The following is a 17,009-nucleotide window of genomic DNA, read 5'->3' as shown; positions in this document are numbered from 1 at the left end:
GCGTGCTGCGGCAGCAAACCAAGACACTAAAAACTATTTACTGCACTGTCTTCTCCTTTGAATGAACCGATCCCTTCACAAACCCCACATAAGACATGGTGACAAATCCACAACCTCGGCCAATAACCGCACTCAAACTTTCTCATGCACACACACCAACACACACAGGTGGGGGAGAATGTACTAGACGGAGACAACAAACTATTAAAAGCTCCTCCACCATGAGTCCTGATACCATTCCAATCAATCCTGCTTGTCAAAGTCACCCTCAGGTCCTAAAAATAGGACTGCGAGACCCCTCTGGCCAAACCCCCGCACGCAGGCAGACATGGTGTCAAAGAGCTGAGCTGTGGTATACTCAGAAAAGTGGGCATGGGGGTTTGGTATTACACGTTTGAAAGATTTCATGCAAAAAAAGACTGTGATCCACAGAAAACACATTGTTTCAAAATACAGGGTGAAATACAGTTCAGTTCAGTTGATAACACTGTGTCTCAGAGTTAGTTTTAGTTCACTTTTGTTTTGGTTGTGCCGTATAACTGTAAGTATCCTTTTCCCGCATTGTGAATGTCATTTCGAAACATGTCAATTACTGTAAATACTGCGGTATAAGAATCTTTAAGGGGGGCAAACACACAGGGCATAAGGCCCATAAAAGAATTATCTTTGTATTTATGACACTGAATCAGACATGCAGTGAATGATATTGCTGTATCTGCTGTACGAGAAGGTGTGTCTTTGATAAAAGACGGGCAGATTTGTTTATTTAGTTCATATTCCGGGGCATATACAGTACATCTGCCTCCGTCTTTGTGACAAATGCGGTTTCGACATCACTGTTAAGAGTGATAGAGGAATCAATGACAGAGTCTTGGGTGGATCATGGGAAAAAATGTTGGCAGAGGTTGCGGCATCATATCAAAAAAACCTCCAAACTGACAACGCTAAGTGACACAGAGCTGAGAGAAAGAGCAGGGTTTTGAGAAGCCAACAACTTCACGAAATCACCTTGCATTTTTTTACCAACTGCGACATATTTGCCATTCAGTGCCGATCTAATGCTAGTTTAACAGCCTGCAGGTACTATGGATGGACTGTGCTCTGCCTTACCCTGCTCCCTCCTGAAGGCACACTTGTGTAAAAACTGAACAGGTTGTTCGACATACCGCATTTCTCTCTGCCCGGGATGAAATTAACAAAAGACCAACTATCCAAAACTGAAAAATACTGTACACAACACATCATGAAATGTCTGTCCTGCGTTGCTAATGCTGTTTTTGTGACTGAGGCGATAATTTGCTAAACTTGCGCAGACAGGAGGTGAATCTACACATCCTCCTTCGCTCTGCTGACTTGTGGTGTTTCATCCATTGTTCCCTCCATCATATTACAAACACGCAGTGCCGTGCTTCAACAGGTGCTCAGAGAATACATCCACCCTGAAAATAGCGCCGACCTCTTTTAACACCTCTGCAGTTAACTTGAATCATGCCTGACATGAGGAGACATGTGCCCTGAAATACTGAATAGTATGAAACATTCATCCTTCCTGCGCAAAAGAATGGAAGCTAAAATAGAAACTTAAGAGGCTGGTTATGAGTTGGTGTCAGAAGACCTCATCTCTGTGAACGGCATGGATGGTATCACAGTGTTAGTACCAACAGTTTACAAGGCTCAAAAGATACTTACTTGACTGTAACTCTTGTGGATAAATCCTGAAGATCTCCGGGGTGAAAGAGCTGTGCTTCTTTTAGTCCGAGCTTCCCGCAGGCCTTGAGGAAGACGTTAAGGTTGTCCTGGACAAAGAACAGAGCAAGGATGAGGGTTGTCCACCTTCAGAGGCAAAGAATAATCACTGAAGAATTCTCTGGCAAGGACACAGCCTACAACTCATTGCTTCCAAAGTTCATATCACCAGAGAATAGAGACGGACGGGGAGGAGCATGTGTGGAGCAAGTCAGTAGTGACCCAGTGCAGAACACACACAAACACACATGCAGGGGGGGAGCGGCTGCGTGACAGGAGCTGACTGACAGCAGCAAAGCTACCTGTGGGCTGGGTAAGGGTGGGGACAAAGCCAAAACCAGGAAGGATGACATCAGAGCTTTGCACAAGTTCCACCCAACCGGCCATGCGAGTGCAAAGCTGACACACACAGGAGCACATTGCCTGCTGTCGTCCTCTTCTTCTCACACCCTGAAACTGTCCCCTCCCCTCCCTGCCAAGCCCTTTACTCGAGAATACCTGTGGAATCTGTGGGGTGGTGGAGTATTTTGGAGACATTTGGTTGCTATGAAACATGAGGTCGTGTGATTGAAACTGACAAATATTTCCCGGAGGCAACTCACGAGGACATGGGAGTGGAAGGACGGTTTCTCATTCTCCTTCCTCCTTATTTCATATCAGATTAAAAAATATATATATATATACAGTATACTGTATGTGCACATGATTTATCTGATCTGAAAGTGCAGTGTAAGATAGCTAAAATACATGTTGCTCTATGAATATACACACATCTCTTGCATTTCAAACAAATCTTAACCACAGTAGCACCATTCCTCTTTGGGGTTATGACTTTTCCAGTTGTAATCCCGTCAGTCTTGTTTATAAGTCTGCACTTCCCATTGGGACAGCATTGCTTAAGAGGGTTTCATGTAATGACACATGGTTTCAACATGGGCTGGAATGATTAAGGGGTAGCTTGTTCTAAATTTAAATGGCAAACATGCTTATTAGCAAATGGTAGGAGAGAGCTGACCTCTCAGTGCAGGCTTCTCTTGCTGACAGCTTTGCTTGTCCCTTGACAGCACTTTGAAGGGCCCTACAGGTCACTGTGGGCCCCCACAGGTCAAGGATCAAACACCCCTTCCTTTACATGGAGGCAACGGGGGTCGCTGTTTATTCATTACAGTAAGGAGTTTCTCATCTCCTGCTTTGTCTTGTTAATAAACAATGATAATGTACTCTTCCATACTGAAACAGAACAGTACTGAGCAACTGACTTAATTACATTGCAAATTAAAAGAATGTGAGAACTTCCCTCTCATCATAGTTCATGTGTAGCCTACATTTTACAGTGACACTGAATTTTTGACCTACTTATTGAATGAGTACAGCATGTACAGTCAGAAATATCAAAGTATATACGACTGCTGCTTATGTGACATCTTACCTTCCTGGCCTTACTATTAATTAACATGCTGAGGGCAGTTAATTAATAAGACAGCAGTAACAACATTACATGTCTTTAAGTGCAATTACTCTGCATGTTAGATATGATTATAGACTGACCCGGCTGTTTGACAAACTATGCAACTGTTGCTTTAAAGGAACTACTTGTAAGTTTTACTATTGCTATATAGCCAGCATTAGCATCCACAGCTGTTTTCTTACCAGTCTTGCCAAGAGCTTCAGCCACTGTTGCATTTACAATACAAGAGGTTATAATATGCCCTCTGAGCAGCACTATTTCTTCAAGGCAGACTGGAAGCTACAGTGACTCGGTATCGGAAAGTGCCAAGATTGTCCAGCTGGACCAGGGCTAGCTGGCTAGCATGCCAACTTCAGTGGAAGAAAAGAAGTGATAGAAATAGAAGCAAAACAAGTTAACACAGCTGGAGATAGCACTTGGCAAGTAAATGAAGGAAGTTTGTTGCTACAAGTCTGTTGGCTATGTAGCAATGGCAAAACTTACAAATAGTTCCTTTATACGAAATTGTTGGTATCTTTGTAAAGTAGGTTCTCGCTACTTTCTCAACCAAAATATACAGTGATACCAACATATCTGCAATGAGATAACGTCAGCTAATGTATCAGCCCAGCAGATTCATTGGTCCAGATCTAGATACGCTTTCAATCTTCTAACAGATGCAATCCATAAAAGACTGTGGAGCTTTGTTGATGATATGTAGATGATTATCTCAAGAAGCATTTCCCACATAAGGCCCTGGGTTTCTCCTTGTAAAGCAAAACCTCACCTTGAGCCAATGTAATAAAACCAAATATAAAAGGATAATTAATTTCACTTGGTTATGAATGTCATTTCACCTCAAAGAGCATTACGAACTAACTAAAAGCCCCCCTAACAGTCAGTCCCTGAACATGCAGAGATAATGATGTTGAAAGAATGTTATGCTGACTTGTGCCTGCACATAATCCTGCTAAATATGCTGTACCCATCCAGCAGTCTCTAATCCTCTCATGCAGACTTGAGGACCCCGATTAAAGCACTTAACACCAAGAACGGAAAGATCTTACTCATAAGGTGACTGATTTGATATAAAAGGATCTTCGTTCTTACTGGTCGCATTGTGGTCACTCTATTTCTTCCACCACATTCTTTGTCTAAGATAGGCATACTCTACAATTACCCTCAACTGACCCCTAGCACCAAGCAAAGCTATGGTTAAAATATCAGGCTACACATTTTCAAATCCTGTCACAATAAACTGAGAAGAGATGGAATACTTGAAATGTTGCCTCCCCTGAAACCGGCCCAGTAAAGGACCCTCCCGTCCTGACAGTCAGATCCTGTCATAACATGCACCCATACAACACAAACACAGTAACAAAACATGGTAAAATGCCTGTCATTGCACAGATGATTACACAGACCTTTAGGTGAGTAAAGACTCCCTCAGGGTCATTGAAGCTATTTATCTCCTCCCACTGCTACCTCAACTCACCAAGGAGTTGGTATATGTGGGAACGTCCAGCACCATCTCAATTACAGTGTATTTACAGTGGGCAGAGGCAGATGGAGTAACCTTTAACTCTGTCGCTCTGGCTTAAGCCCAGTGGGCCTCAACTGCAGCCCTCCAGCTTATGTACCGGCTTCCTGCCCAGCACTGGTTAAAAGCAGAACCAGGACCGAACCAGGTTGCCATGACTGAAACCCACAGCTCACAGAGTGATCAACAACGGGCAGAGAAGTGTGCTGACATGGGAAACATTCCCTTGGACACAAGTGAAGCCAAAGAATAGGCCCTGGATCTGGAGCCAATGTTGCTAAATATTCCGCAAAACCAGATTTCCGTTTTTTTTTCCTCTTTTCCCTCACTGGGCTTTTTATTCTGCTGGAGCTGAAGCCTGGTATGGATTTGGAGTGCTGAAATCTTTCAGATAGCAAAACAAAAACGACAGTGGTGAGGTAGAAAATGTTCATATCTGAGTGTTAATGAGCCATGTTTGCAAGGACCCTTTCATTCAGCAGTGATTAAAGTCATTCTGTATTTTGCTTTTCTTTTTTTTTTTTCTCCACTGCATTTTCCTTCCCTGTGCCTTTTTGGAAATTTGGATACTAGGAGAGTAGAATTTTTCCAGTTCTGTTCTTCTCGGACAACCCCCAGTGGAGACAAGCAGCATACAATAAGATAGCCCCTATGTAGTAATCCGCATCATATGCTGACAAATGTCTAAACATATACATTAAGTGGTTGAATTACGTTTCAGAAAACACAGCTAAATCCCTCATTCCCCAGGTCATCTGTATTTATAGAGATGAGACACAGAGGACCGAGCAATCTTAACGGCACTACTTGACTGCTTTGGGAGAAAAGCTATTCTCACAGCACAGCGAGAGTGAGCTAGGTTTGTTTGGAGAGCTCTCCACTTCTCTCCATGTGGTTGGCAGAAACTGATAGCCACAGGCCAACCAGGAGCCTTCACATTTGCGGGAGAATTTATGATCAAGTGGTTTAAGGTTTGTGTCCAAGTCTTGGAAATACCACACCAGTGCTACTGATGTAGGAGATACTTTACCTCATTACCTCAGCAGGTGCCCAGACTGTTATATTACCAACAGTCCAAAACAAACTGGCAGGAAATTTGATTTATGTCATAACACAGATATGATGGTACAGTGTTTTGCACTGAAAATACTATGTTTACTGTTTACATATAGCCTAAGTGCCAGCCTGTTTCTCCTACCGCCAACTTTGTCATTGTCTTTCCAAACATGTTGAGTGTTACTGATCCCACCGACACACACTCCCTGGGTTAGGGTTGGGGTTCTCTATAATTCCTCCAGACAGCTGGACTCAATTACTCCCACAAGAGAGAGCTTTGTGAGGGATGGGTTTAAGGTAGGGTTTTCAACCCTCTACTTCCCGAGAACTTGTATGTTGACACTCCCAAAACATTTATTTCAACTGAGTCACTGTGGCCCCAAATGTCTGGGCCACAAGCTGCTTAAAGTTGGAGATAGTGCCAGGCATGGAAAGGTAAAAAAAAAAACTTGATTCAATAACATTGAAATCAACCAAACTCTTCTGACTTCCCATCACTCAATCAGAAACCTGATTATCATACCAGTACAAAGACTTTTTGTTCTAAATACCTTTGATTGAACACAGCCTCAAGCAAAGCAGACATTATATTTCTGGTGCGCTCAAATGCCGCCGGTGGCCTTTCAAGCCGCTCCACGTTCACTGAACTTATTAGTGTGGATGGATATGAGGCTCGACAAGCCAGTGAAGCAAACACCTCTCTCTCACAGGCAGCTGTGTCTCAGACCTGTCACCAGTCAGCTCAACTGCTGCATCTTTCTCTGCTTGCTCTTTCACACACCTGCTCCACTACAGACGTTACCTGAACATGAACGCAACGGTGATAAGAGACAAAACTGTGCACAGAGAAAACTAGGATGAGCTGTTGAGGCTATGTGTTAAGATACCTTTTAAACTACATGTACATGCAATGTCCTATGACTGACATTAAGGCTTAATTAAAAAAAAAAAAAAGTCAACTTACCAGGCCAGCAATGGGTGTGGGCAGCCTGTTAACCCTCTTTATAATACCAGGCTTGATCTTGTTGATCAGACTGTGAGCAGAAGAAAGAGAGAGGACATCAGGGAAAGGAAGGGGGTAAGTGAAAGCACTTGGTCATTGGCTAGACAGGTCTAACTAGCAAGGAACGAACAAAAAGTGTTGCAAAGCCTCTGTGTTGTGTGTTTATGACTCGGTTTAATGGTGGCCACCTGGTTTCAGTTTAGTAAATGGCCAGTGCTGCACCATGATGTAAACAGACTGAGTCCTCTGCTCCTAAAATACACCCTCCTCTACTGAAACAACCCCAAGCAAACCTTGAATCACCACATACTGTATATGGTCAGAAAAAATGTCATGATTTCTAATAGGTGACAATGCATTCTTGATTTCATTCAGAAGGATATTGAAAGGGATTCTTAGGACGAAAAAGAAAAAAAAATCCTAAATTTCCATAATAATAACAAAAACAAAAAAATAAATAAATAAAATAAAGACACAGATCTTTTACTAAAGTAAGAGTAATACCACACCAAAAAAGATGATCTGCTACAGGTACAAGAAAAACACTCATAAGTAAAATTACAAATGAATTAGCAGCAAAATAGCCTCAGTATAAGGCTGCAACTAATTCTTAGTTTTATTATTAATTTATTTGCTGATTATTTTCTTGGACTATAAAATAAAAATAAAAAAAAGTCTCAATTTTCTAGAGCTCAAGATGCCATCAAAACCCCAATGATATTCAATTTACTATAATGTAGCAATTTCTCCCATGTCAGAAGCTGAAACAATCAAATGTATTTTCAAAAGAATTTTTGCTTGAAAAATGATTGATTTTTGATTATCAAAATAATTGCCAATTTATTTTCTGTAGATCAACTAATAGATTCATCGACTTTCAGCTGTAATTCAAAGCATTAAAATGACCTATGACGTATATTATGCGGTTGCTATTACAGATGCGCTAACATGTAAACAGCATGTAATGATGTACCTGGTCAAGGTGGAGGTAATGGGATTACTTTATGTGCCACTGGGTGGTTAAATCTACTGAATAACAATGCAAAATACAGTACAAGTTGATATATGTTTTACATATGTTTTATACATAAAAATCATAATCTGTCAAGTAGAAAAGAAGTGCAACTGTAGCACCCTTTGCTTATTTTGAGTCCAAATAATTTGTTAAGGCAAGTGTTTTGTGCAGCTGTCTCAGCAGACAGAGGGTGGAGGGTGGAGGGGGTTGGGGGTGGTGGAGGACATAAGACTGGCTAGCAGGACATGTGAAGAAAGAATGCAAAAAGGCATTTGGGTTCAAGTTAGTCATTCAGCAGTGAAACAACAGAAAGCTGTAATAATATCATAATATAATATACACTGCAAGCTAAGTGGGATATAATCAAAGGCGCGTCCCACGCTAAATTCCTTGCCAAATAGTTGTGATAAGTTAACCACAACACAATGGGAATGGAAGCGGATTGTTGAGGTGAAAGCGATGTAATCTCTGTTTTCCTCTTCCTCACGCTGAGAAAACATGAACAGCTCTCTGAATGAAAGTGTCTCTGTTGTTCTCAGAGAGAGAGAGAGAGAGAGAGGGAGAGGGAGAGAGGGAGAGAGAGAGAGAGAGAGAGAGCAAAGAGTGGAGTCAGGCTCAAATCAGCAGAATGAGGGGATTCTTCTCTGAACCATTGCCAATAGAGGTTTGGAAGATTCTCCATGGGCTGCTGGTAATTACAGCTTCCTGCTGATTCGTGCAAATCACATCACTGTGTCCATCTAACACTGCTGCCCACATACAAATGTATAAGGGGACATGATGCTAACCTTCTTTCTCACACATACACACACATCCCTGATCTGAGAAAAGCCATAACACCACAACTCTTAGAAGAGCAGTTGGTGAATCAATGAGAAAGCCAGCGCTGCAAAGATAAATTTGTTCCTCTAACTCATCAAGACTCTTGATGCACCCAAGCTAATGAGAAAGCAGGGTGCCCCGGCTCTCCGATGTGGTTTCAGCTGGAAGATTTCCATTCACTACACGGCTTTTCACAGCTCTCATTAGAGTGAAGATGGTAATCTGCCTGTCCACAGATTTGTAACATCTGTCAAACAGACAGCACAACTCCTCTTGAAATAGATCACACTTTATATTCTCAAACAAGCACAGACCACAGAGGGCAGATCTGACACTGGAAATATCAAAACAGCTACATAATACAGCCTCTATTGTGCTGTCTTGAAACACTGGCTCACTTTGTACGGCTGAAACAAACAAACATTGACCCGGCAGGGGGTCTGCCTGGGAAATATCAGTGACACTTACATTGGAGCGCAGACCTGGAGGAGAGCAGAGGGCTTCCGTATGAATGAGTGGCTTAAGAGAGGTGCCTGGGAAAAGCAGGGTACTTACTCACACAGCAGAACGCCATTCTCCAGCGCTGATCGGAAGTCGTTGTTCCCAAATTTTTTCTTGGTTACTGCCTGGAAAGAAAGGGATACAAAAACAGTGAGCAAAATGGCAAGGAGGGCTGGGTGAGGAGAGGAGGCGGGGGTTTGTGTGCGTGTGGTGTGGTTGGGAGGCTGGAGAAGAAAGGTAGGATGTTGAGAACAGTAGAAGAGGAAGTAAGAGGTATTTCCTCCTCAGTTCCTACGGTGTCTCTGGAACAGAGTTGAGCACAACCCTTCAGGTATTCCTCAGGATCTCAGGAGTGGCTTCGGGTCCTTCTCACTTTAACGCTAAAAGCCGCTGGTACACGGGAGGGCTGTGCTAAAACTGTGCTGGAGCCAGGCTGCCCAAGCCGCAAGGCTATGGTAGCATCTGGAGTGCTGGAGGAACACAGCGCTGTGTTATAGCCTCATGCCTTTCCCATGATCTCAAACCACCACTGCAGGAACACCAAGAGCCATTATGCAGGCAAACATACAAACACTGCATGCATGACGTGCAGCTGTACACACTTAAACACACGCATATATACAGTGCACGCACAAATTCAAACAATATCTTTGATTGTGAACATAACACTTGTCTGTACATTTTAACATCTACAATCTGTATACGTTTATTTACATATACAACCTGTATTTCCACTAAAAGGCAATAATAGGGTTGTCTTTTGTTTTCATGTGAAACTGCACCTTTGTTGTGGGATATCAAATTCATGCTGATGGGCCGTCCTTAAGAGAGCTTCCTGTTGTGTTTTGTTGGAATGTTTCCACCATCAACTTCTTGACCAATCAGCGCCTGAGCTACTGAATCCAGCGCACATGGCTACATTAGGCAATGATTAGAGTACAGTGTGCTTCTATCAGTTCTGAACAATCCTTTATATTTCTGATTTTACGGAATGTCACAAGTTGTGCATCTGATTGAGCATCAAAATACATAATTATAGATAATTACGGATGGACGTACAGGATTTCTGCATAGTAAGTGGAGTAGTTTATGAGTAAATATCAAAAAATGTCTCATCCTGCAGTGTCTAGAAAACTTTTAAAAAACATCCTGGATCTGGATCTTTACCAAACACTGCTGACTTGTCTCTTGGCCCACAGCCCCGACTCCCCCAAAATATTTCACGTCAATCAGTTTTTGAGATATTCTGCTAAACTATCCACTAACAGTCAAACAAACAAACTGGGCTGAAAATGGGACCTCCTCTGCAGAGGTTGTAATCACACTGGCAGCCTCACTTTTGTTGTTGCAGAATAAGTTCTGTAACAGCTGATGAAACTCAAAACAAAGGTAGAGTAGAGATTTGATAATATGTAACACACACAGACACACACACGCACGCACGCACATACGTACGCACGCACACAAACAAAGCAAAACGAGTTGGACGGGTTGTGCCAACAAAATTGGTCAAATGCTACTTGCTTCAGGGTTTTTGTGCCTTTTCCTTTCGGGGGAAAAGGCACAAAAGCTGGGACAATTGCTGACATAGCTAAGTACAACCCGTCACTTATAAAGAGAACAGGAGAAACTGGAGCAATAGGAAAGATTGAGGGGAAGACACTATCATTATTATCAAAGTACACCTCACAGCACACCCTGAGTAACCTGAGATGGGCACGGCCTCAAATACCCATCATGCCAAGAGAATTACACAATGTTGTAATACATGAATAAGATTAAAGCCTTGACACAACAGTTGTCAGTCTTTCGGTACAATGCGCAATGTAATCGAGCTATTGTTGGGAAATATTTGTTTTTCTTTACAAAACATACCAAGTTCTTGACCTACTCCTCCTTCCTTACCAAAAATACAATCATAACCAGACACAGAAAAAACACAAAACAGGAATACAGACAGACACACAAAGCTCAGCACAAACACACACACACACACACACACACACACACACAACACACACACACACACACACACAAACACACACACACACACACACACTCTCACACAGAGCAAACAGACTTTACAGTACAGTGTGTTGTCAGTCAGGCACTGCAGTTGGCATATGAAATCCTGACCCCTACTGTTCCATGCACGCGGGGGCAGCAGCTGCGATTCACAAACCATACAGGTGGAACAGGACACAATGAGTTTCTCTTTTACGAAAAAGGCGTTTGTTGCTTTGACGTCTTTTTTTTTTCCTTCACACTAATTGAAGTGACGTCAGCCAAACAGAGTGAATGGGTTGATTAAGATATTATCTCCTTGTCCAAGTGTGTAAGTTGGGACCCACCCTGGCACTAAGCCGGCTGTAACAGAATACTTTTCTCCTCTCTATCCTCAACATTAGAGGTATTAACTCCCCTCAGATCCAGCCTGCTGTGCCCCCTTTCTCTCTCTCTCTCTCTCTCTCTCTCTCTCTCTCTCTCTCTCTCCTGTTGAACCTGCCATGCGGGATAACAACTCTAATCTGCAGCAACATACTGCTGCTCCGATTTAAGAGGGAGATTTAAGGCAGGCAGGAGCAGAGATTTCAAAAACAGCTTGCCTTCCTGCGAACCCACCCTCGCTCCCCTCAAGAATGTGCTGCTGAACGTGATGAGGAACTAAGTCCCATGATAACCCCCCCTCCACATACACACACACACACACACACACACATTAATGTTGGTGCCCAGAGTTCATTATGGGTTCTTAGAGTGTTCTGGTACATGTGTGAAATTAATTATTATTATTGCAGTGAACCAAGAATGGGGTCTTGGTAGAAGACAAATAATCGGAGGAATTGAGGAGTCTCTTTGGGTCCATGACCACAGCTATTGTTTATTCATGCCGGGCACTGAGGCAAATCAGTATTCAAGGTTTGTGCGGATACAGGCCCCCCCCCCCAATTTAATTGTTCCTAAATCATCTGAGGGCAACGCGGACATTATCCAAATATTTCAGGGTTCTGACTCAAGACAAATATACCACTACGGAAGCCATTAGTACCGACACCATCAACGTATCGGAATAATAAAACTACACTGACATGTAACTGTAACTGAACAGTTTCTTGTGTGAGGTCCTGCTTCCCGTGAGTATGTCCGAATGCATGAGGCCAGGTTTCTAATTGCTCTCTATGAAAACAGTCAAATAAAAACCCTGAACGGCACTACAGTGAGGTGACTAATGATTGGCCCAGGCACACAGCTCCTGGTATGAAAAACAACACTGTAACATAGGTCAGGGAAAGCACGTCATGAGTGCTGTTGGCACGGCTGCAGGACCACCGCAAGTTACTCAATGGAAGAGAGGGAAATTTAAGGGGGAAAAAAAAGGCTTTGGTCATGGATGGAAATATCCATTTTGTGTTTTTTACAGCTTTAATCAAATTTAACTGAAGTGACAAAAAAAAGTACATTTTCTCGCTTACCCCTCGTGGCGTCTCGCCATGCAGATGGTTTTAGTTTTATTTTGAGGTTTTGAGATATTCATCTCCGAGATTATTTTCTACAATGGAGGTGAAGGGAATTTGTGGAGATCGGAGGACTGAACATATATTTAAACATGTTTTGAAATTCTAAAAACTTTTTGTGATGTAGACTTGTTGCTTTGCTCTGTTTTATATCATTGTAAATTGAATATCTTTGGGTTTTGGACTGCTGGTTGAACAAAACAAAACCATTTGAAGATGTCACTTCGGTCTGAGATATTAAAATGGGCTTTTTTTTTCATTTACTGAAAACAATTCTTAGAAAATAATCGATAGATTCATCAATATTGAACATAACTGTTAGCTGCAGCCCTAAATGCAAACATGTGCAGTATCAGTTAAATGTGGTATCATGTTATCATGTTTCAGGAACAAGATACACAAAAACCACAAGGAATCACAGAGTTGGTTCAGTGTTACAAACAACAGACACACACGGGATTGTGTTACCTGTGATTGGCTGCGTTGTTCCATAATATGTGAGGAACACAATATCGCCCTTTTCAACTGGCCGACACACAAACACAGGGGAGGAAAATCAAAACTGGAGCTGACATCTTATACAGATGACAGCCTGTGCTGTTACATGGCCTTCGCCCAGACCAATGGCTGAAGTGCAGCTCTGCCTAAAACCTGTTTTAAGAGGTATTCTAAGCATTCTGGGCAACACCTTATTCTTGCCCATCGTAACCAAAACAGAAAAACTGGTAAGATGTGTCTGACACTGTTACCAGAAATACCATCAGTGAAACCGTATGGAGCACTTTCACAGACTTATCAGAATCTAATAAATAAGTACGTATTATATTACTAATTGCAAACTAACTTCATTATTATTCATAACAGACTGTGTTTGTGTTTACAGACAGCCATATACATGATCTTTGTGACCCTGCAAGTTGCATAAACACTGCCACTTGTTCTTGATTGTCATAACAGTCACACTTGAAGCCTTTCTATTCAATTAACAAGGACCTCTATTATTCCAGCAGGCCCTGTAGTCGTAGGACGCAGCGCCCTGTGCTGACAGGCCGCCAGCTCCGAGGGGGCTATGTTCACAGCCATGGCAGCTAATGCAGGAATGTGTCCATGTGACAGGCTCCAGACCATTTAGTCTAGTTTTTTAACAACACCGCCAACCTCGCCATGCACACATGCCTCTGTTTAAAGTGCTGTGAAGCCAAGCAGCTTGTTAATCATTCAGTGGCAGAATCCACAAAACTTTCTCTTTGAAGGGAAACCGTTCGCCTCGTGCCAGAACTTGGTCTCTGATTGCTCTTGTATTTCCTCTGTAGCAAAGACTTCTCATACGTTTACTGTTAATGCGACAGCTCCACGTCCATATACTGTACCTTCACCTGTTCAGCTCTCTGCGCACTCTCCCTGATCTTCCTGCCCCTGCCTGAGATCATGCCCCCACCACAGTCCACGAGCTGAGCCACTACAATGGGCCAGTGTGCGAGTGTGAGAGACACTGATGTCACATCGAAAGCATTCAGATTCACCCCTCATGAAATTAGAACAATATTTGTTTAGTTACAGCCATGCAGCAGCCCCACGCCACCCTGCTGGGAAGAGAATTTGTGAGATGAGGAGGCAGAAGAAGAAAATTGTACAGAGAAAAGAAAGAATTAGAGTCTGACTGGAGGTTGGATGGAAATTTACGATAATCTGACATACTAGAAATAAAAAGGGACTTACTGAAAGAGCTGGTGGTTAGATAGTAATGGGGTTTCTGTGGTGGTAGCTATTTTGCATTTTGACTTTTGCATTAGAAAAGGGGAACATTATGACCATAAAAATAACTTCAGCCTCAGAACAGGAATCACTTGCACAAATTCACAGAAATTGTCAAAAATACATCATATGTGCCAGAGTGTGTGGCTGCTTTTTTAGCTTTTGATTCATCACTGACATACTGTATAAAACAGCAAACTTTTTATTCATTTAATTGTCATAAACTATTTATAAACCCAGAAACTCAGTCATTTTATGGATGAGGGTTGATCTGTACTGACAACAGGTGAGCGGGACAACAGCTCAGGTCACTCATAGAAGTTTCTCTAAAATGCTCTGCTGATATTTGGAGCCTCACTCGAACATTTAAAAAAAATGAGCAGGTCTAGGCAAGATCTAACAATGAAAGGAGCACACAAACAATGATGATGAACAGGGGTCGTCGCCATGTAGCCTACCTGTATTCTGGAGAGAGAGAGAGAGAGAGAGAGAGAGAGAGAGAGAGAGAGACAGAGAGAGGGAGCAGCCAAGAGATTTCTAGTGTCTACAAGTAAAGATTGATCTCACCAGTTATCTGAGACTTGAGGTTAAGGGTGAAACATTCCTCCATACATCCGTTTGTATAGACTGCTATTATCTGGCGCTTGGGGGCAAGCAGCTGAGGAACCTGATCAGCTTTCAGCCATAAACTTCAGTAACAATAATATAACAATAATACCTCTCAATCGGGGATGTAATCAGGTAAAAAACATACAACTTCAGCCCATCTTTTCAGGGTTGACATCAGTGTTTCTTATGTAAACTCACATTAGCCAAATACTCATCATACATATGGATAAAGAAAAACTTCAAAAATAAAAGGAACAGCAGCACAAAATACAACTTTTCTTAATTGCCATGATCACCAGCTATACTAGTTGCATATTATTTCCAGTGTGGTTAGTAATAGTAAAGAATCATGTCAGATTGTTTTTTGTTGTTGTTGTTTTTTTTTACTCACCTCAATCCACCTCTGCGCCTCCAAATAGGCTTCGTCGCAGCTGACGCAGGACTGTTCACGCCACTCCATCACAGAAGCGTATTATTGTCGGAGCTGCACCGTCGGGCCAGATCGGTTCCTAATGGCCCGATGACACAAATGAGAGCCATTTACAAACAAGCAGACACACACATACAATGGGACGCACTTAAAACTGGTCAAGCGGCCAGGTAGAGCGCAGGTGAACTCGTAATCATACTCCTCATTCATGAAATATGCCTCCCTATTGTTCACTTCAATCGGCTCATCAAGGAATGAATGCAAGGTGTAACAGCAACGCATTCCCCCTTTTCTCATCATCTCACAGCGCGACGCTTACCTGTTCTTTCATCCGACACACCTGCGGTTTGTGTTTCTCTCACTCTCCGCTGCGTCCTGCTTCACCTTTACGCAGCGACGACTCTTCAAAGTCGGAAAAACCCCGGGGCTCACCTCGTCTGCTGGGTTGGCACTGACAGGAGAGAGATTTCTTTTTTTTTTTTTTTCATGAAGTTTAAGCCGCGTTGAGTTGGGAGGGTTTTCCAAAAAAAAAAAAAGAAGAAAAGAAAAGAAGTGGGGTCCGGGGACCACCCACAGGTTCCTTGAGAGGCTTCCAGGTGAACACAAGCTGTGAGGTTCACTGTTATTTCCCCTCTCTAGGAAGATAACGCTGGAGTCCAGGTTTTCAGCTGCTGCCCCCGAACAGTAGGCGAGATGCACAACAGTGAAATTCTACACCGAATAATAAGCAGCAACTCAGTATTCTCAGACCGCAGTTCAACTCCTCGCTGTAATACATACACAGTTTGGAATCTGCGGTCTGATGATAACTCCACAGATAAATGTCAAGAAGTTTCTGAGTCTCTGCGCAAACTCCTCTACTTGAAGGAGTTCGTCTCTCCTCTTAAGACAAAACCTCTTTCCTGCAGCGCCGCCCAGCGGTGGTCAGCGCGCAGCGGAGGGTCGGAGCAACAATCTGACGTCATGCAAAAAAATAATACAGTCAGAGCAGTTCTGGAAAGTAACTACATAGATTTACTCAAGTGGGCGACTGTACTTCTGCTCCACTTCTGAGGGAAATACTCTGCTACATTTATTTGACTATTATAGTTACTTGGCAGATTCACATTTAACATTCAAAACCTATGATGCATTGTTAGAACTGAATTCAACCATGGCCAGCAACGTGGAATGGAATATATTTTCTATTCTTTCTACTTTGACTTAATTAAACAGAGTCCATCTTTGGTGCTGCACACACACGGTTGGCTTGGATCAGACTCAAATCACGATCAGTTTGTAAATATCAGCCCTTCTCTTGGTGTTTGATGGGGGTGAATAATCTGAAAATGAAAAAGAAAATCATGGTCTATGGGTCGACCTGGCTGAAAAGCTTTTTCTCAGCGTGTTGTGTAACTCATTTTCAGTTTTTCCATTCAGTGTAATTTGGATCAATAGGCATTTCACTATACAATAACCAGATCATCTTGAAAGACATTTATCACTGCTACTACAGTGCTGTTGGTGATGGAGAAACTGGTATGTCCTCTCCCTCTCATCATGTCTTCCCTTCCCTCTTGGGTTTCCTTAT

At 42.5% G+C, this 17,009-nt stretch overlaps 1 protein-coding gene across 9 annotated transcripts in view; it reads right to left on the bottom strand.

Moving 5' to 3' along the window:
* The window catches only part of lmo7a (LIM domain 7a), a 49,571-nt gene extending 33,317 nt beyond the window's left edge, over positions 1-16,254 (bottom strand). For 4 of the 9 annotated variants that reach the window (XM_056389101.1, XM_056389103.1, XM_056389106.1 and 1 more), the window contains exons 1-5: positions 15,759-16,252; positions 15,401-15,518; positions 9,185-9,255; positions 6,754-6,823; positions 1,690-1,796 (exon numbers count right to left, since the gene is read on the bottom strand). In XM_056389101.1, the coding sequence (XP_056245076.1) occupies positions 1,690-1,796; positions 6,754-6,823; positions 9,185-9,255; positions 15,401-15,469 (317 nt within the window). In that variant the 5' untranslated portion in view covers positions 15,470-15,518; positions 15,759-16,252. Of the gene's footprint in view, positions 1-1,689; positions 1,797-6,753; positions 6,824-9,184; positions 9,256-15,400; positions 15,519-15,758 lie in introns of all 9 variants that reach the window. The other 5 variants (XM_056389108.1, XM_056389104.1, XM_056389107.1 and 2 more) reach the window with 3 other exon arrangements.
* Positions 16,255-17,009: the final 755 nt, after the last annotated feature.

Source organism: Seriola aureovittata, chromosome 11 (genome assembly GCF_021018895.1).
Source record: "Seriola aureovittata isolate HTS-2021-v1 ecotype China chromosome 11, ASM2101889v1, whole genome shotgun sequence".
Lineage (NCBI taxonomy): Eukaryota > Metazoa > Chordata > Actinopteri > Carangiformes > Carangidae > Seriola > Seriola aureovittata.
Note: the sequence above shows the minus strand (reverse complement) of the source record. Positions and strands in the feature narration are given on the sequence as shown.